At 36.6% G+C, this 22,063-nt stretch overlaps 1 protein-coding gene across 1 annotated transcript in view; it reads right to left on the bottom strand.

Moving 5' to 3' along the window:
• Nucleotides 1–22,063, bottom strand: part of CACNA2D3 (calcium voltage-gated channel auxiliary subunit alpha2delta 3) — a 408,036-nt gene that overhangs the window by 217,771 nt on the left and 168,202 nt on the right. Inside the window, exons 5-7 of the mRNA XM_041425790.1 lie at nucleotides 19,578–19,740; nucleotides 1,370–1,501; nucleotides 82–142 (exon numbers count right to left, since the gene is read on the bottom strand). Coding sequence (XP_041281724.1) covers nucleotides 82–142; nucleotides 1,370–1,501; nucleotides 19,578–19,740 — 356 coding nt within the window. The remainder of the gene's footprint in view (nucleotides 1–81; nucleotides 143–1,369; nucleotides 1,502–19,577; nucleotides 19,741–22,063) is intronic.

Genomic DNA, 22,063 nt, shown 5'->3' on the forward strand with positions numbered 1-22,063 from the left:
TGAGATGAAAGAAAAAACTTTTAAATACTGAGCTTTTATAATTTTATATTTCTTAAACACTGGCAGTCATCAGTTGCCTACCACTTTCTGTTCCTGCAGTCAAATGCAATGACTCCATTCTCATCAGGTTCCCATTTAATTCCTGTTAAAAAAATATAGAGGATAAAATATTAAATTCAACTTTCACAGTACCTGTGTAAAATGCATCTGTGGTATTGGGGCTAAGTGGCAGTTAATGGAGTTTCATACTTTAATCTAATAGGCTGTGCCGTCATAATATAGGGAGTACTGGGGAGAAGAAAAGTTCCTAAAATAGGGCAACCAGAAATAATTTTTTTCCTCACTCCTTTTTAGCCTACTGTAAGGTGAAAGCTCTTCAGGTCTAATATGTTCATTGCATTATTTTCACAAAATTCTTGCCATTCTTGGTCTTTGGTGCTGGCAAGCTTTATCACATCTTGCCAAGTGCTTTCCAGACCTTGAGCGCTTCTGACCCCTGGCTGGCTCCAGCAGCTCCCTTTACACTACCTGCTTCACCCACAGGTCATACTATGACCTGAGAGTTTCACTCATATGACTATGAAGAGGTAACATCTCCTGGTTGTGGATCAGAAGAAATAGGATAAAAAACTCCATGGGAAAAAAAAAAATGACAGGGAAACTCTTCCTGCTATTTTCACTCATTTTTGAGCACAAAACAAGAAATAACCTTGAAAATAAGGACTAATATTTGAAATGTCATGGAGCTTGGGAACAGAAATGTAATCTAAAACTAACACAGATGTAGTAACCATTACTGTCAGCCACTTTCAGACATGCAGGCTTATAGTGAACTTGCTTAAACATAAAACTTCTTAATAGGCAACAACAGAAGTTTTAACCTAGTTTTATAGAAATAATACAAGTGATGTGATTGCATTTCATTACAAATGGTGTGAAAATAAAATTTCAAACAAGTTTTTTATTTTTTTAATGTGAATCTGCCAGGTTAAGTGGAATTTTAAAAATAAAAAAAACAAATAATGGTGAAGTCTTACTGTGTGCATTGATAGAGCATAGAATTCAAGCTTAGTACAATATGAAGGCTCTAATCCTTTTGCTCTCCTTCTTACAGACTGTTTAGAAGTTATTTTTCACATGTCTGTATATGTCTGTCTGAATATAAATTTTATGAGTTATCATGAGGGTCTCCTCTCCAAATAGAAATTGGCAGAAAAAACTCAAGTTTTCAAAATGTTGATTGGAAGTCTCTCTGAGAAGTAGATGAGGTAAAATCAAACCTGCAAGTATCTCTGGCAGTCAGGATTTGTGACAATACTCAATGCAGCCATGGAATTCTTTATTGTATTTTAAGAACTCTTCTTCCTACCTGGATATTGCCTGAAAAATCCTTTTGCACTTCCAAAGTACTGCCAGATGAGAGAAGGGTCACGATCAAAGTTATCAACAAACACCTTATTTAAAGATTCTGACCAATAAACTCCATTTACAATGGCTGGATCTGGAAAAAAAAATAAAGAACACACACAATGAAAAATTATTTTGTTAAGTAAAATCCCATAAACTCTACCATCTTCAGCTTATTCAATACCCAAAAGTCTATTGAGTGAAAACTGTTGCAAAACGCTTTTAGTTCACTATGTCAAATAAGTGATCCAAAATAAATAATTCACTTAAAGAACAGAATTATGGCTCAAATAGGGCAAAGAAACCTGGTACTACTTTTTAGAGAAGTTAAAATTGTTCTTTAGAGCATCTATCTTGAACTACCACATCTAATTTAGATTATTTACTCAATGTACCTTCCCTAAATGCATGGAATGTCTCACTTTATTTTTTTAAACATTAAATTTGGTAATGTTTGAAAGTCTTCATGTTGGAACAGAAAGAGAAATAACTTTTATTTTTCACTTGAATATGCATAAAAACACATCTCATTACAAATCCTACTGGATGTTGTTTGGAAAACACTGAACCCACATTCCACAACAATTACCCAATTCGTTTTTATTTCCATAGAAAGAGAACTACAAAGCAAATCCTTGAGGCTGAAACTGTTCTAAGACATCCCCATCTATCAATCCCTAAGACCCCAGGCTGCTCAAGTGTGTCTTTCAGCTGCAGATTTGGTTCAATAGAGGGAAATGAGAAATCAATGAACATGTCTTAGAAAGTTACTGGATTTCAAACTGTGAATTTTGAAAGGTAAGAAACAATTAAGCTACAGGACATTCCCAGTTCAATCTTATGTGAAGTCAGCAGAATGGAAAGGAAAAAAACAGAACTGAAATCACAGATGCATTATTTAATTTGCAAAAGTGTGTATACATGAATACACAGTAACATTTGCTCAAGCATTTGAAATAAAGCAGCCATTAGCTTGCAAAATAATGTCACTGTACTGATTTCAGAAGACTGCTTCAAATGTCATTTTAATGGAGTGGAAAAAAGGCAAATTGTTATCTTCCCCTGCATTCATCAAGAAAAAACAGCAGAAACATGGAAATGTCTCAGCTGCACAACTTTGCATGTTGCTTTCACCTAAATATTTAGGTTTATATAGGAGAAATGCTGAAAAAGCAAGGTCAACAAAACAGATATTATTTTTAAAACACATGGAGTGCAGTTACTTGTTTCTCTAGAAGATGACATAGACACTTAAAATCTGCCACACCAGACATATCAAACAAACTGGTGTCCCTGGTCCAAGGACACTGACTTCAGTCCTGCCTAGCTGGCAAAACCCATTGTCCAGTGGTTTCCCAGTCTGTAGTTACCCCAATAATGAGCTGTGACCAAAACATCACAAATCAGCTCTCAAGACTGAGATCTATCACTGGTTTGTAAAAATATGCTCCTATGTCAGCATCCCAAAATATCAGCCTATTGTTCAGCATTTAGACATTACCTGAGCATTAAAATGAGAATTCTATTCCTCAGCCCACAGGAACTTCCAGTACCAGTTCAAAAACTGATATTCTGATTCTGCTCCTATACTTCATGTATAATGGAGTATCCAAATCACTAAAAAGTGCAGTGGCACTGTTAACTCAGCATCACAATCCTGAGATAAGGCAATATGTTTAATTCATCTTTGAAAAGAGTGACCAAGTTCAGAGGGTTGGGTTTGGGTTTTGTTCTTTTACTTTTCCTGGTGTTGCTAGAAAAGTCTCTGGAGAGGAAAAGAGAAGGCACCATTTCTCAAGCCTCCAGAGGGCTATAGGCTCTTCATATGCCCTGCAGTCGTCAGGATTTGTGAAAAGCCAAACAAATCCAACAGAATAATTCTATATTCATTTATATTTAAAATAACCTGCAGTGCTTCTTAGCAACTTATGTTTGGATGTTATTCCAAGACTGCCCATTGTACCTTGGTTTTTACAGTTTTATCAATTCACTCGATGTCTCCTATCCTAGATTCCTCAGGGCCTAGTTTTAATGTCCTTTCCTAATGAATCAGAGCCTCTAATGCCACTCATGAGCAGAACCCTCTGCCTCCCAACCCAATGACAATTTTCTTTGAATCCTATATGCACTCCATTTCCATAAGGTTATGGCACAACTTTAGTCATTCACCTCTTATGTTCTGAACTGAAGTCTTTCCAGTAGCATATAAAAAAATATATCTGTATATAAAAAATACAAATATAAATAACTTTTAAAAATTATATTGAAATATCCAGCATATTTTAGATTACTTTTTTTAGACCATCTGTGAAGAACCACTTAACATGTTTATATATCTATATTACAGATTAGAGAACTCCATGGAAATAAAATCAGGAAATTTTCCCTGAACAAGTCTGGTGGAGTCCATATTCTGCATTAGGCTAACAACACTAATCATCCAACTCCTGATCACTCTAAACATTAATCCAGTGACTCTGAAACTAATAGATGTATTTTTCAGCTGGAAGGAGCATAAAGCAGGCATTTTAAATAAGAGGGCACAATTAAATGTGACCTGTGCTCACTGTATTCATTCAAAATGAAAGCTGGTGACAATTCCCTGCCTTCCCACACCCTGCATGTCTGCTATGCTGGCTGCTCTTTTTACAATATATCAAGTTCCATTTTAGGCACCAACCACTTCAATAAAGGAACCAAATAGGGCTACAATCAGTTTGATCCTTGTAATACAAGGAAAAGTGGTGTAGGGACAAATGTAGTCCCAGGACAAAACAGGAGACCTGGAAGTCACGTCTCTGCTGGCCGCTGCACCTTCGGGCAGAGGGATTTCACTCTGCAGCTCTTTGTTCTGCACTTTACAGCTCTGCTACGTGGGTGCATCTCTGTCCACATGCACCATCCCAAATCCAGCTGCATTTCTGACCATATGTCTCATTAAAAAATTACACTGTCATCATCTAATAACTTGTATCTTAAACTTGTCCTGGGTAATTTCCAATTTTAGTAATTACACTAAACTGTTTAAATTCCCCCAGTACTTCATTTGGAAACAGTATTCTTAAATTTTTCAATTACTGGTGAGCATCATCTGCATCCCCCAGATAGTTAAATGTCAGTGGTGATAAATTAATCTGTGAGAATATCCAGAAATTTGGTGAGGGAGAAAAAAAAAATAAAGTTTAACATAAATGCAAAATCATGAATGTGATGTTATGGGGTTCAAAGATAATAAATGGAAATAGCTTTCACCACTGTTCTTGAAATATGATTTCTACTTTTTCTTCCTGGTAGATAAATATACCCTTTCCCATGTCTTTTAGATGAGCCCGTTTCAATTATATGGGATTTTGCTCCACCATTGTTTGTGTAGATGTTACCTGTTTTTACTGACATTTAACATAAATCCAACCTCCAGGAAAATAGTACAGTGACACGAAACTGAAATGAGATTGCCAGAGAACAGTACAAATGCATGTAGCAATTAGGTGGCTGTCACAGATCCTGCTGGCCTGAAAAGGACTGAACAAAGGCAAGGAAGGGGCACAGACTAAAAGATGTGCAACAGCTAAAGGTAATGACTTTTTTTTTTTTATGTTCACAGAATCCAGAGTATGCTAAGTCTATGGAACAAAACTAATACCTACACAACTCATTTTACATTCCAATTATTGCAGCACATTTTACAGAAAATAAGGGAAACCACTGAGGAACTCAGTAACTATGAAGTTCTCTTTCTTGACATGTTCTGCTTTATTTTCAAGAAAATAAAAGTTTCTAATGTTCCTTAGTATTTTCTCCCTGTTCTACTCCTTTTGTGATATAGTCATTACTTTCTCCTGGAAAGCTGTTAGAGATGCTGGCATTGAAAATGATCTTTCCTCCTGTAATATCTGACAGCCCCAGCAGCAGCCCTCAACTGCAGAGCTGCTCTGTCCTACCACAGAGCAAAGCAAGCACAGCCTACGGACTCAAGCACTGGAAAAGGAATGCAAAATCCTGCACTTTTTCTGGCTCAGAGATAGCAACAATATTAGCTTAGTTTTTATGACATTGACAACATATTTAGTCTGGTCATATTTTAAAGAATAACAAAAGCACATACTTTGCTGGGACATATACCAACAATCTAATAATTACACTACTCAACACTAATATGAATGCTTTTCAGGGTGGTCCAGCAGACTCAAGAGCTGGGGCTGGATGCCAGTTTTGGCAACTGCCTTCACTTTTTTCTCTCTCTTCCCCTCTCTCTGACTCCAGGGTAATGTGGATGCATCAGCTCACAGATCAAAGCATCTGGCCATCTGTAGACATAAAAGAAGGTGTTTGTCCATTTTGCTTCATGTGCTGGGAACTGTTCACCAATGTCAGAAATCACATTCCCTCCTTGCAAGAATATGGGATGCTAAAGATTTCCAGTACGTGACTGCATAAAGGCAGAGCAGTAGGCACTTAGTGCCTTCATCTTCCAGCATTCCCTAATAACTTTACCCTTCTCCTTTGAAGTGGCAGCAGAAGAACTGGAGTATGGCCAGATGTGTTTATTTTTATTATGAGTTTCATGAGTGCATTTGGGTGATATTTTGTATTGTTTTATTGTTGGGGCGGGGGAGGGGGGGTTGGAGGGGATAGTGTTCTTCTTTTATTTGGGGTGAGGAGGTTTGTAGTTTTTCTTTTAATTAACAAGATGGACTGAGCTTGAACTTTAGCTCATTTGAAAGCCAGAATTACAGCTGCAAACTCCTCACTAACAGCATTCTGAGATAGAGATTCATTTCTGTCTCCTAAGGGCTTGCCTTCTCATGAGTTACAGAAAGTGTCCTGCAGGAAATCAGAGGCAATTTGAGCCCACTTCATTTGATGCTGGCCTGGCTGGACTTTGCTTAACTTCTCAGATGTTACAGCTAAAAGCAATCAGTGTGGGGGCTGACCAGTGGGCAGCTTAGAGCAAAACTCTGGAAACAGCATATAGGCACCAGCTATGAAAACAGAATATTAACTTCTGTTTTAAATTAAAAGAGAAACTCAGAGCAGAAGTCAAGGGCATTCCAGGACAAAATAGAAGCTGTTGTCCCAGGAGCCAGGTATATGGGGCAGTTAGACCTGTCTCTAACATGCTTCTAATAGATGGGATTGCCCACCCATCAATTGCTTTGAGCTGAGAGCTAAAGTAAAAAACCAGTAATCCTGACAGATAAATTAATTCATGTTACTGTAGGTAGGGTATTTCTGTGTTTTCAGTGAAACGTACTCATTTCCACACTTCTGTGGAACTGAGTGGACTGTGAAAAATGAGGACTGTGAAAAATGAAAGGATAGTAAGAAAATACAACACCACAGAACTATAAGTTGCCACAATGTAAAGAGAAAGGGTGAACAACATGGAAAACCACTGATGGAAATAGTTTTCCAAGTGGAAATGAGAAAACAAATTCTGAGAATGCAGGAATTAAGCAAATTGAACAGAGGCCTTATATCCATTGCATTTTCATCACAGAAACAAAATTAGTCATGAATACTCCAAAAAAAAAAAAAAAAAGGAGCCAGTTCTAATATGTGGCTAGCAGAAATTTCTGCACAGTCTGATGGAAGAGTAGCTATCAGCAGCCAGGAAATTCAAACCTCTGGCAAGTGGCAGACCAGGCAGGATAAGTGTCACAACATGCAACAGAGGAAATTCTGGCCAGTGGAACACACTGCAAAGCAGGGGATAAGAAAGTAAATGTGACTGCTGCTAAATCCAGCCAACTGTGCTGTAAAATATTTAATGCACAACATAGCAAAAGGGACAATTTGATCAGAGCTATTGTCAAAGTGATGAATGACAAAGGCAAGGCACAGCCTTGGAAATAAAAGTCATCCTTACAGAAATTTCTTGGGGACAGATCCGTCCACCAGTCTTTACAAAAGCCATTTGAAACACAAGACCGTGCAGACCTGTTAACGAGAACTTCACAAAAAATATTCCTGTTCCTATTGCACAGATATTCAGAGACACGGAGTTGCAGGAGCAGGTTGACTTAATGGCACAGCACAGGGCAACTGGGACCAACAAATTATGCTTTGAAGGAGGTTCCAAAGCCATCCTGTGTTTATCAACACATCCTGCTTCTTGCATACAGCAAATGGAGGCATGAAAACCTTTGGAGAGAAATGTCTGAGCAGGTAAAATGCATCACAGTTGTAGTGGGCTATATAATAAATTAAACCTCTACTGCTCTGTTCCTGGGAGCATCACCAGAGTAATTATGTGCAATTATTGGATATAACAGCACACTTATCTACTACAATGGCAAATCACCATCTCTTATCCTCTCAAATCAACAGGCCCTTACTTCTCTTGTGCTTTTCTAGTCCTTGCCCAAAAGACTGTTTGCACAATTTAAGTAAAATGGAAGCGCCTGTGTAGCTCCTCCTTGCCCAAAAGACTGCACAATTTGAGTAAAATGGAAATTTTGCTCATACAAGATATGAAAATGTTCAGCTGGCTATAAAGCCTCTGAAGATAGGAATAAAAACACTGAGCAGATGTACAAATGTATCTTGGGATGAGTATGTTACAAAATCCATTATGTATTCTTAAACACTATTTACTCCTTCAGGAATGTGCCAAATAAAAGCTGCGAGACACCTAAATAAACAGAGTGTAGTGTAAAAATGTCTTTGTATGTTTTTAGCCAAACTATATTTTGAAACAGTTTATATTCTAGCCAAGCATACTAATGCTCAACTGGAAGAGCAAGCCGCCTTCTTCTTCACACAACACATACCCTAGAAAAATCAAAGGGTCTGTGTAATGTAGCAGCATGGAGAAACAGATTATTACAGCATTCTAAAACAGTAGACAAAATGAACATGTATATTTAGATAAAATATTATTATTCCTTGTCAAGTGTCAATCTTCTTCACTACATAGTACAGTTAGAGTTTACTGTCAGACAACCATTTAATTAATGCATATTCACTCCTAACGGTTTTCAAAACCCAGCATTATTGTCACTTTCTTGTCCTTAAAAGCTACAAGGATGTAGGGGTGGCATCATGATTGACAGAGGCACGTCAGGTCAAAAAGCCTCTTAATATTGTACCTGAGATAGTGTTCAGTGACAAACATTCACTGGCTCACATTTGTCAGAAGGCAAAGCCCAGCTCTGAGTAACTAAGCAACAGCTGCTGGATCAGGAGAGGGAGAGAGCAGGGCTTTCTAGAGGAAATACTTCACATTTCCATGTAGCCTGGGTCTGACATCTAGTTGCCATGGTGATGAGGATGTATTAGAAACACACAGATTGGATCCACAGCCAGAGACAGACTAGAACACAGCAAAGATAAAGCATAGTATACATCTTGCACGGCCATACCAACATTTCCAAAAGGCTTGCTGTTAAAGACAGAGGTCCGAGAGGCAAAAATTTTAAAAAATAATCTGTGAAGCTAAAGCCCTTTTCAAGAACAAAGCAGCAGCCTGAGTAAATTCTGGGAATCATATTTGAGGCAGAATTTAAGCAAAACCAGATGGAAGCAGCAGAGAAGTCTGTGCATCTCTGTCCAACAAGCAACAAGAGTTAAAGCACAGAAATACGCGAAGATAGGACATTCTCTGCAACCTTGATTAAATCTGTTGGACTAAGAAAGCTCCTTTTAAATTAAACAATATCCAGTATTAGGAAGACAGTGAAAACACTGTCCTAGAGACCTTAAAATGTGAAGACAAACAATCCAGGGGAAGGATTTCAAAATATAAATATAGTGGTCCAGGACAGTATGTGACCATGAGTATTTAAATAACAACTCCAGGATGTTGAATGTTCAGAAGCAAAGTCCATAAAATCATATAAAACAGTGACAGACAAGATTTTATTTCTTAATTTCACACCTTACAAGAAAATGGCTTTGCATATGTGCTAGCTGCAGATTATAATCTTTCTGCATCACTTGAGAAATGATTTTTTTTTCGGGTCTAATATTCTAGAAAATAGGTAATCTCAATTTTGGCAGCCAGTTGGAAAGCATTGATAGGAAAGTATGACTGAATGATATTCATAGCTCTTTTTAAGTATCAAATTGAAAAAACCTCACTTAATCAAAAAATGGTTGTGGTTCATCACATTTCAATATTTTTTAGAGAAGGCACTATTACATGCAGCAGATTTTTTTTCTTATGCAAGCAAAACTTTTGATTAGAGTCTGCATTTATTGACTTGTAGAGCATAAACTCATCTTTTAACATGCAGTAAGCATCATGCAATGGAAATGCCATTTGACACAGGTAATATTCTTTACCAGTCTCTAAACTGTTCAAGCAAAACTTAAAGAATATTTGTGAAGTCTAAGGCAAAGATCTCCTTTTGCAATGTTTTCAGCATTCAAGAAGTAAATATGGTAAGCAGAAAAACACAAGTTACACCTGATGTCTTTTCTATAAAAGACATTCAGGCCAGAATTATTCACAGTTGTCTTCTATTTGTATTGGTTGTAAGTAATTTTAAAAGTATTGGTGATTATAAAAGTAGAAAGAGACAAAGGATGGAAACAATTGAAAGAAAATACCTTGCATTAGAATAAAAGATAAAGGTTTTAAATTAAAAGATGGTAGGTTCAGAGTAGATATAAGGAAGAAATGTTCCACAGTGAAGGTGAGGCACTGGAACAGGTTACTCAGAGTTGGTTGATGCCCCCTCCCTGGAAACATTCAGGTCAGGCTCTGAGCACCACAATCAAAGTGAAGATGTCCCTGCTCTTTGCAGGGGAATTAGAGTAGATGACCCTTAAAGATCTCTTCCAACCCAAACTGCTCCACAATCCACAAAACAATAAAAGAGCACACAAATAATTGATTGCCAACTTTCCACAGCAGTAATAATAATAATCCTAACAGAAAGCTTGTAAACAAAGGTTTAAGTCACATGATAAAATCTATACTTTCAACAGCCAGTGAAATGATGGATGACAGAGACAAGGGAGGCACAAAAGACAGTGCACATGTGCTGCAAAGAATCATGTCATGAGCAAAGCTGTAAGAGAAAGAAATGCAGCCTCTTTGTGCAAAACAGTATTGCAACCTTGTAAAAAAAACTCATGGAAAGGAATTGAATTGTGAAAATGTGAGCAATGATAAGAATTGAATTTAAATCCATAGGAATATAGTTACAGTCATCTTGTCCTCAAAATAAGTGAAGTCCAAATACACCTTAAGGACTGTAAGATACTTTTTAATCACTTTTTTTTTTATAAATCCATACTTACACAGAGAGATCATGGTTGCAGAGTCAAAATGGTTGTCAATATTTGAATGTATTCCAAATCCATTGACATGGAATTAGTATTAGCATGGTATTAATTTAAAGAAAAACGAATTTAGACTATTAATGAAGACTTCTTTATATTTTTACTTATTATTGAAATTTAAAGTGTATTTTACAGTCATGAATGAATTTTTAAAAACTGGATGGATTAAAATGGATTTTACAGCTTGATTTACACAGTTTGAGACTCTCAGCAACATATTGTGTGCCTTATGTTTGTTAGTTGAGTTGACATAAACCATATCTCCTGTTGACAGAAACACTTGAAAATATTCATGGACTTCAGCATCCATCACTGAAAAACTCTGCAGTTATGGAAAGCACTGATAAAATTGCTTCCTGTACTTCAAAAACTCCAGAACTGCAGCTCTGTCACAGTATCAGGATGAGAAAAACAGACGGAAGCCAGTTAAGGCAAACTTCTCTAAGTCAAAATTTATATTATTGCTTTTTTCAAAGCAGCAGATTCACTTCAGAGTGTATAATTGATTATCAAATTTTATTTTCTCTCTTGATTCTGTCTACTCTGTCACTAAAGACAAAGCAGTATCTTGCACTAAGACTTCTACTTAATTATCTAAATATATCAGGATAAATACCACAATCTGTAATCCACTGGAATATTTTTCTTGTGGGCTTTGTTTTGTTTGGTTGGTTTTTATCTTCTTTTAATCTCAATTGAAAAAAGGATTTGGAGCAAATAATTTTGACCTGACCATGCACACACTGTTCTCCAGCTGCTTTAACAAAAGATCTTTCCTGTAACATACGTGTATTTCCTAACTGAACAGAGAACCAGGCCTGACAATGTAAAAATGCAGAAGTAATTTACTGAGGCACCTGGCAGTTTATGATAGCAGAGATTTTATAAACTAACCAACCACTGGGCTGCTGATAGGTATTCACCAAAGACAGCCAATCTGATAAGAAAAATCCTCCTTAGTGCCAAAACTGCAACTAGCAGAATTCACAGACCACAGTCTAATGTCAGGGTAGGAAAGAGAGAACTCTTATAAAGGCTCCTCCCCTCTCAAATACATTATAGTAGGGAATAAAGATTTCATTACAAAATTCACAAAAAACATGACAGTGAACTCAAAATATAATTCTAAATCACATGGCAGTACTATGAAATATAACTTGCTAGATGATGTGAAAATTCACTCTTTTATAGTGGTAGACATGATGAAATGTCAGAAATAGTTGTAGGTAAATGCTGAGAAATGTATTCAGTATAAATCATGCCAACTTTAAAAGAAACCGGTGTAAGCACTGGGCTAAAAGTTCACCTAACTTCCTGAGTGTAACATGCATACATATAAGGAAAAAACTGAAATATTGTTCATTAGTATAAGGCCCCTTGTCCAGTATAATGAAAGACGGTGAGTAACTTTCCAGACCCAACACTTCTGGGGAAATTTTATGCCTTATTTTGACATATCATTTTTAGACTCGCTAATTGATTCTAACATATTTTCTTCTCTGTGCAGAGAGCACAGATCCCCCCTGAAGCAGAGCCTGATGCCTTTTAGGTGAGGAAGTTATTGATATCAGGTTTCTAAAAAGAGAAAATGCTCGTTAATAACCCTCTGCACATGCCCAGACACTGGTATTTCAATTCAGCTGGAGCAGAGGGGGAAAGAAGGAAGGTACCAAAAAGGCATGGATGAAAGATAGTTATTATTGTAGACTTCAAAGGTAATATGGTCCTTTTGTGCATTGTCCACCACATCTCACTTTTCCACACACCAATCAACGTTTCATTTGGGCACTTCAAAGACAGTCATCAATTCTTTTCACAAAGCTCCATGGCAGGAGTGGACATTTCCATGTTCAAACAAATTTGAACAGACATCACTGTAAATCAGCCTGGAAAGAAAAATTTCCAAAACTGAGTCTATTCAGAGCAAGTCTGTTCATTTGTACCAGCACGGTGCGGCTGTGTGTGCACCTCTGAATGACATTTAAGAGTTTATGTGATATTCACCCCAGGGCTTTGCTAGGAGTAAAGGGCAAAAAGCCCAAGGTAAAAGATACAGATGCCAGTTCCACAGAATTCTGAAGCACAGGCTTCCATCTCCCCACAAGGAGCACAGAAGTTGAGCTTGTGCTGAATTTCAGGACCATGAAAATGTAACTCCGTGTGTGACAGTGGCACTTGGGGCTGTGCTGAAGAGACCAGAGTGCTGAGCCAGCTCTGAAATGGTTCAATAGTCACATAGCTTAAAGGAAGATGTTGTGCCTCAGGCTGTACAATGGAATCTCACTGGAAACAAGCTCTGGGAAAAGAGGCAAGCACTAAAACACTGGTTACAATATCATCCTGGCTCTCAGAAGTGATCTGTGTGCAGTACAAACAGAAGGCAGTGCAGAGCTGTGATCTATCTCTGCACGGGCAGGAAAAGAGACATTAACCTTGTACTACGGCTTAAATTAAAATTCTTCTGATTAGTTGCAAAACTGTGGTCACAAAACTATCTTGTATCCATAGTATTTCCTGAAATACTTCAGTGAATCACACATATATGTCAACATCCTTTGGTGTGAGAACAGACTGCACCATTCTCTCCATGTAGGAGATACATATATACACATATAGATATATATATACACATTTTCATTTACGTCTATGTACATATGTCATTTCCTCAGACATTCACTAGTGATGAAAACAAAAATACACTTAAGATAAATAAGACTATTTAAAAGTGGAAAATCTAGGGTTTTTATCCAGTAGTTAAGTTTGGACTCTTTGCTCAATGACTTTTAATAAGTACAAAAAATTCAGTGGATAACTAAGTCATGCAAAGCTGTAGAATGCACTTAATTTCACTGTCAGCTGTATTAATGGGATGAAGGTTTATCCCCTAGGAGGTGTTTCTCCATTATAAAACTGAGCAAGTAAAATAAGATTATACATTCAGTAAACTAGAAATGACAACAAAGGAAAAACCTCCCATTACTTTAGATCAACTTACATAAGCCTACTTCCCTTCTATTGCCAAAATAAATTGTTTTACTTTGGTTTTATTTTGTTTTTTTTAAGGCAAAAATCAAACATACTTCTCAAGATGTATCTGATCTGATCCAAACAATGAAATTATCCTTTCTCCAATCTACCTCTATTTGCACATGTCTGTCTCCTCCACCATATCTCAGGGATCCTCTCCGGGGCTGCTAGATAGATTCACATATGCTCACCCTTACCCTACTTCTGCCAAAATGCCCAATGAGAAAAGTCAAACTTGGTTAATTCTACAAGGCATTTTTCTTTTTAAAAATATTTAGAAAGGCTGTCTTTGGGTGTGTAATATTTTAGTCCAAAATCTCAATCTCAGACCAAATATGGAGGCACAGATATTATAAGATTTTATGAAATATAAGGGGGTTCAAAAAAAATAATAATTTTATACATGAAAAAGCTCTCAGGCATGAAATCTGTCTTTAGTTCTAAATTTCTTACTGTGAAGAAACTGTTAAACTGAGAAATAGTTTAAAAGGCAAGGTGAAGTGCTTGCATCCTGATATTTTTGAATCATTGAAGAGAACCTGGCTCCTCCCCTTTCTACAAACAGAAAGCCTACCTTGTCATACAAACAAAGAGCAACTGCAGATTCTCAAATCCAAGAGTTGTTTTCAGCTAATACCGAGACAATGGATTTCCCAGTGTGTTTCCTGGATTTTATGCAAAGCTACTGTAAGTGGATGAGATCCTGCTGTGTGTCACCTCTGGTACTGTACTACTCTAGACTTTGCTTTTCAACAGGTGCCATAACTTAGAACTGCCTGAGCATGTGTCACCAAGGCACACTGGCCCTCACCTTGGCTTTGGTTTTCATCTGCATTCCTCTGAAAACCACATTTATCCAAGTATTCATAAGCCTCTTCCATGGAAAAACTGCTGAGTGAAAACTCAATAGCAGCAAATATGTCACTGCTGTCCACAAGTAGGAGTAAATATGAGGTGACAGATTTAGGAAAAAAACCCTAAAACCAGAGTAGGTTCTTCATCCCAGATACAGCACATACTTTGGACAAAGAATATGGGATCTTGGTTACCCATATTCTCATACTAACAAAAGGTAAAATGCTACTCTATTTTTCTTTTATACACTGTCAACATCTGCAACATCAGTTTTGAGTCTTCTTTTATCATTTCCTTGTGTACATAAATCCATTCTAGAATCTTGCTCTCCCCAGTGGCAATCCTAACACCATGCTCCCCGTGGATGCTTGCCAGAAAGCCTAGCCCACATTCCAAGTGCTACTTTTTAATTGTATGTCACGTTCCTAGATCCTTCTAAATATACTACTGTCATCTCAGAAAGCAATGAATCAAATTTTGAAGCCATACAAACTTTAAATAATTAATCATTTTTTCATTATCAATAATGTCTTCTACAATAGATGTTTAAAATATTCTGATTGATATGTAGAAAGTCATATCTGAGTATCTTAGGAATGTGTAGCTGTGGAAGTGTACATGCAAGATATGTCCAAGATAGCAGCACGTCCCAAATAATTTACATTTTAAATTAATAGAAAAACATAAAAAATAAGACCTATGAAAACTCATTTTGTGCCTCTATGTAACCAGTATAAACTTTTTTTAATAAAAGAGCTGAGCAGCTGAATAAAACAGTGCTTTAGTAACACCTAGACTCTGCCCTTGCATTGCTCAAAGCAGATCCAGATTGATTCTGTACTTCCAAAAATTAAACTTTCCTTCTAACATGAAAAACCTGCATTCATTCTTCCCTTATTTTTCCTGTATGAATATTTCTATGTGACTAATTCACTAGGAACCTTTTCCCTGCTTTCTGTCAGAAATCTAGACACAGTTGATATCTGCCAAATTTGTGGATGGAAGAGCTACTGCTTGCTAAGACAATTATCAGAAAAGTCTTAATTAATTAATTATTCCTTGTTTAAAATGATACTGCCTTGCAAATCCTGTGGCTGTGGACAATGAGGCTATAGAAAATTAGCACACTTTGTGTTCAAAGAGAAGAAATAGAATGCAGTGACAGATTTAGACTCCCAAAGTATGCTCAAAACAAAACATTATAATGAGCAGTCTTTTTCAGGAAAAAATGAAGGAGGCCAATTCCAGGAGAATGCTGTGCAGTTTAAAAGGACCACCAGCTTTTCTGCAAAATGTCCTAAAGCTGAGGAGTTCCTATGGACACACAGGTAAATACATTTAACTGTAAAGCACAATTATCCCACTTTTCTTTGTTGCAAATTCCCTCAGTGTATGAACAGTATAGGAATACCAAAATATTTCTTTTCTGAACTGCATAGGCTTTATATTCCAAAGACCAGTTTATATTTATATTTTTAACATTAAAATAACATAATAGGTGTCCATTTGTTGTGGTATGACACTGGCCCAACACCAGGCACCCCTGAGAGTCACTCACTCACATTCCCCTGCCACAGCTGGGCAGAGAAGAGGAAAAAAAATGTTAACAAAGGATTTGTGAGTTGAGATAAGCATCAGGAGAAAACACATAAAGGGCAAAACAGGCTCAAATTAAAGGTATGACATGAGAGTATTACTGACAGAATCACAGGAGGATAATGAGAAGTAGAAATAAGCCCTTAAAAACACCATCTCTCTCCAGCTCCTCCCTCCTTCCCACCAACAGCACAGGGAGACAGGGCACAGGAGATTTTGGGTCAGTTCATCACTGAGGTTTTCTTCTTAAATATGTAATTACAGATGTTACCACCCTCTCTAACTGGCCCAGCCTTGGCCAGCAGCATGTCCATCTTCAGAGCCATCAGGGACTGGCTCTGCTGGACATGGTGGAAGCTTCCAGCAGCTTCCCACAGGAGCAATTTTTATGGCTCCCTACTACCAAAAACCAGGCCATGCAATTCCAATGCACCATTCTAAGATATGGAGAAAGCAGATAACGTGGGTGTGCAGAAGAGGGAAATGAAAAGTATAAAAACACATCAATAACTAGATCAGCTCTTTATATTTTACACTGATGGTCAAGAGCACTGTAAATGCAAAGCTGTGATTCTTTGTTAAATTCATTAGTTTATCTTTCCTTCTATATTATGGTAAGTGCATCCACTCTGTTCTCCAAGATGGCACTAGTCTAATGTATGCTTACAAATTAGGTTGGCAGACTTTTTTATTGGCTCTCATTTTCCTTTCAAAATGTTCCATGCTAAATTTTCATATCATAGATTTGATATTTCTCATATTTTCATTTTCTTGATTTCATCATAAATGTAATGAAATTTGGTTTCAGCACTTTATTTTCAGACTCCAGGTGTCCTTAGAATGAGAATGATTTAATCCTGTTCTTGCCATCAATATTTTTAAGCTTTTCTATGAAGAGGCTGAAAGAGCCAGAAGATAAATGAAGAATAGCAATATGTTTATGTGCCAAGATTTCTAAGCCAATCTCATTTAGTGCCCAGTTTAGGGACTGTGCACTTCCGTGATTCCACAGCTGGGCAGGATCACTGTGATCATGGAAGCTGACCCGGCCAAACCTTTTCCCAAAGCTTAACTGAGCCCACAGTTGTGCAGTTTACAAAATAATGGAGCCTGATTTCAGCCACCAGGATTTTTACAATCTTTGGCAACCAGATTATAGAACCTGGTATTAGTAATTAACTACAGAACAACTAATTAAGCCTTTAATCACCTCTTGAGTAAGCTAAATGAACTGAGCTCCTGTGGTCTCAGTCCATGGCACATTTGTCGATTCTTTGATGAGTCCTGTGACTCCTCTCTAAACCCATTGCAAGTGATCAATATCTGTACAACTGGAAAAACCAAAGTAAAGGAAAAAGTTTGAATTAGCTTATAAATAGGGTTTTTTTTTTCCTATGTTGACTCAAGAGCCCTGTGTTTAACTATTCAGTGATCACACTTGTCTGTTTTCAACTGTGAGTTCTGGCTGTGGTTCTCCCTAGTAATTCAATAAAATAAAACATAACCTGGAAATGAGCAACAGGCCCTTTATAGAGAAATGGTATTCTGCAGACACTTGTGGTTATAAACCTATCAATATCTACTGCTTGTACCCTCAGGTTAGGATTAAATTAACTTGTTATCACCCCTCTGCACTACAGAGCAGGGCAACAAAAAATTTAAGTATATAGTTCTCTGCTTGGTAAGAGAACCATTTCCAGACATTGACAGGCTCCAAACAAGATTATTATGTCCATGTGCAAGGAAAAAGCCAGTAACAAACCATATTTCTGCTGTTGGAATACATTTAAATGATTTTAAATTTTTTTTTTTTCCTACAGCTGTATAAAGTGACAATTTTGGATGGTCTGAATTAAATAAAGTAGAAACAGGAATCATCACAGAACTCCATCTTCCCCATAGCTACAGAAAATCCCTGTATGAGAGGCCAAGCCAAGATGTAGCAAGCCCTTGAACTTTGGCCTTTAACTATAAGAAATCAGCATATAAAATGCATTCAATACATGGCATGAGCACATATCACATACCTGAAGGTTCTTTTGTTCTACTGCTCTCACTAACTACTCAGGATAATTTCCTCCTCCAGAAAAGCACAGTTGCCTGACCTCTACATTCCTTCCTTTTCTTTTTCCTCCTTAGCAATTCTGGAATAAATTAATTTGTAGACAGGCTTGATTAAATAAATACTAGCACTTGCACAAAAAAAAGTCATTTGGTATCTTTAGAAGCTTTAAGCATTTTCCAAGTCTTTTCAAAATATCCTGCATTAATCATTTCACAATCTTTCAAATACTCTCTAGGAAGATTTATTTTACATCTCCAGTTTAAGACCATTGTAAAAGTTTGGTTTATCAGGATTCTCAAGTCGGAATCCTAATTTTGAAAAGAAGCTGCTATATCGACTGCTTCTCTGAGCAGACCAACTTAGCTGAATTAATCTGCCTTATTACACAATATCCTTGCATGATTACCACAATTTCTAGCCTGGGATGTATTAAGAGGAAAGCATTTAATGTCCTTTTAGATGTCTTTTAGCATAGTTAAAACACAGAAGAGGAACAAGATAAAGAGATTAGGCAGCTTCCTACAGACCAATGACAAATATACTGTAGATATTGTTAGGAAACTTTGGCAGTTTCCTTCTACATTTTTCTTTTATTACTGGCTTGAGAAAAATAAATAGATAGGTGCTGCATAAACACTGCAAAAAATACAAATTCCTGCTGTCTGATTAAAGGGAAGTGGCAAAAGAAAAATGAGTAAATGTATATCTGAGTTTAGTTTACATTCCAAATTTTTAGACAGAGGTCCATCACTTCTAACACCTAATGTTGCTGTTTGCTATGCTAGTGCAATGTGCACTTACATCAAATAGGGGAGTAGAAATTATTCCTTATAAATACTGTCTGCAGAGTTTGTGTATAGACCTAGAATAGCACACGTACTGCTAGAAACATTCTCAGAAGTTTGAAAGCATAAGTCTAAGAAAGTATTTCCTTCCACCCATCCTATATCTTTCAAAGAAAATTCTAAATTTCAGCAAGGATAGAATTAAACTGGTGACAACGTAAGCTCTGGTCAAATAATTTGAATATTCTGGAAAATAATTCATGGAATGGAATAAACAAATATTCAGTGGATAAACATTCTACCATACTCTATGACAAAACTCATGCAAGCCTCATATGCAAATCATTAACCTCATTAAACTGCTGAACTGGCACAAAACAAAAGATATTACAGAACTGTCATACTTAAAACATTCTTCCATAGAAAATTTCAGTATTATTGCCAGCTGGAAAACACAGATAATACACAGTTAATCAACAGCTTCATTTTTAAGCAAGGGTGTGCTTTTGTTTGGCCAGTGGAACGATGAAATAAAGCAGCTCTTTTCTTACCCTTGTTGTACATGTTGGTGGGTACTTGGACGTCGCTCAGACTGATGTTCACAGGCAAGTTGTTGAAGTGGTCGTTTGGCACCAGGATGAACTCCTTGCCCAGCTCCAGATAATTTCCTTCTTCATCTCGTTCATTTATGAGTACAGCATTGAAGTATTCATACTGCAACAGAAACCCACATTCCCTGTTCAGAATGCACATTCAGCATCAAAATGAGGTTTGAATGTTTTAGTACATCTGTCAATCCGCTGATTAACATCTCCAGCTAGAACAAGAAATTCTTATCTCAGGTTCCCTCTATACTCTTTGTACAGGTACATTTATGAAAACAGATTTATCAATACATCTCAAGAAAACCCCATATTGTTTCAGTTTTTTGGCTGCCCTGAAAATATTAAGGACAGTCCAAGAAAAGCTTTAATCATAAACAACATTTGTACCATTTTTAATACAAAGCTTTCTAAATTTAAATATTTTTCTGTATGATTACTTAATTATGAGTCCTGTTTAGCTTACTTCCACCAGATCAAGAAGTGCTGTCAGTGCTGAACTTAGTCCCTGACAAACGAGAAGTGTTTTTACTCCTCAGGAGTATTAACTATAGCTGTGGATGTGTACTCAATGTGTACCGACTGACATTGCCTAAAATTATTTGCTTCATACTGAATTTTAGGAATGCACACCATAGCTGGCCTTCTAAAAAATGCATACTTTCATCTGGATATATAAACTTAATAGTGACTTATTTTGAACAAGAAATAATTGCCTGCCCTTTAAAGATTCCTGAAGACTATTTGGCCTATTTTGTACGGAACTATAACCAGACAAGCAAAAGCAATTTAGATAAAATTATTGATATCTTTATGACCTAGTTTAACCAGAAATTTTACTAAGCTTTGAAAGCAACAAACAGTACAGCCTATTTTTTGACCTCTTAAGTACCTTAACCCTTGGCAATACTTTGTGATGTGCTTCCTAATTGGAGGAGGCCAAAGTTTAGTGTCTTTGAAGAATCACTAATTTAAATATGAGTCCCTGCCCTAATATCCATTTGAGAGTAAATGCATATACTGTTTAAACATAAATCCATGTTTATTTCAGGATAGAGTATTCTGTACTACAATATATAGCAATATACTGTTCTTCTTGAACTGAACTTAAGGTACATACTATGGAATAATTTCTACAGAAATTCACATATAGACTTGGTAATTTCAAGGATGTAAATTTTATTTGCCCATGGCTTTTATAATATTTTGTAAATGGAAGGGAAAATGGACAAATTTCTAATAAGGATGTCAGTATGTACTTGAAATCAACTCTAAACAAGCATTATTTAATTTCATTCTGTGGATTATTTCCTTTTCCAAAGAAGTTAATTAGTAGGCAACCTCTTTCATCAAGTTCTGTAAGAGGCAAGGCTAGCCAACTACCAAAATCTGCTGTATTTAAAAAATAAAAAAAAAAAGGAAAAACTAAACCACTTATTTTACAATTAAGGATATTTAGGACTGATTCTTCACTTGATTTAGTATTCATTGATTTATTGGTCTGAGTCTGTATTTTCTCTTCTCAATTCTACCAGTGTATACACAATAATATGATTTATGTTTTGGGTTTTTAAAAGCAAATTGTAGCATGGAGTATTCCTTATACTATTGCAGATTATTAATATTTTCTTGTTTAGTTTGGGGGGTTATCTGTTTGATTGGGACAGGGCTGGGGGGGCTTTGGCTTGTTGAGGGTTTTTTGCAAATGAGAAGCCTACAAAAATAGCATATTTAAGACAGTCACGCAAATTCTAAGGATTAAACATCAGGTAATATATGCAGCTCAAAAATAGTACTGAAAAAGATGAGCATTTAAGCAGGGCTGTTATACAATGGCTTCTTTTGGGCTCTTCCTTTCCAAGGAAATTATTGAGTGTGACAGCTGAAAAGTGATAGAAAGAATATTAAAAATTGAAGAAAAAATGAGAAAGCAAATCCATCTGGCATTCTGACACTGCATTTGAGATAAAGCCCAAGGGAAAGAGGATAAAGTCCTGTTTGCTGACAACACAAATACTTTACCTAAGCTCTTAGAGAAAATGACTTCAATTTAATCTTGTCAGTGGAGGTCAGTCTTTGATATAACCTTAACTAGGTGAGTTCTGAGTGCACACAATATAACACACCAGAAAGTTATTAGTCTAATAAATAACAAGATAATTATCCAGGTTAGGATCAGACTCAGCTCTACTGTGACTTGTCCAACAGATGAGTTTGCTCCAACCTTACCTAGAGACCTGTAGGTGAGTGAGGAATTCTCCTTCATGTCAGCTGTTACATGAATCATTAGAACCAAAAATCAGCTTTTAGACTTTAATGCATTTAGATTTGCTCAAGTACATACATTGGGGTTTTTTGCTTGTACTTTCCTTTGCAGTATCTTCATCATTCTGCATGTTTGAGCTGACATTTTGAAAGCCCACACTGTATCACAA

Source organism: Onychostruthus taczanowskii, unplaced genomic scaffold (assembly GCF_017590055.1).
Source record: "Onychostruthus taczanowskii isolate IOZ18803 unplaced genomic scaffold, ASM1759005v1 scaffold9, whole genome shotgun sequence".
NCBI classification, from domain to species: domain Eukaryota; kingdom Metazoa; phylum Chordata; class Aves; order Passeriformes; family Passeridae; genus Onychostruthus; species Onychostruthus taczanowskii.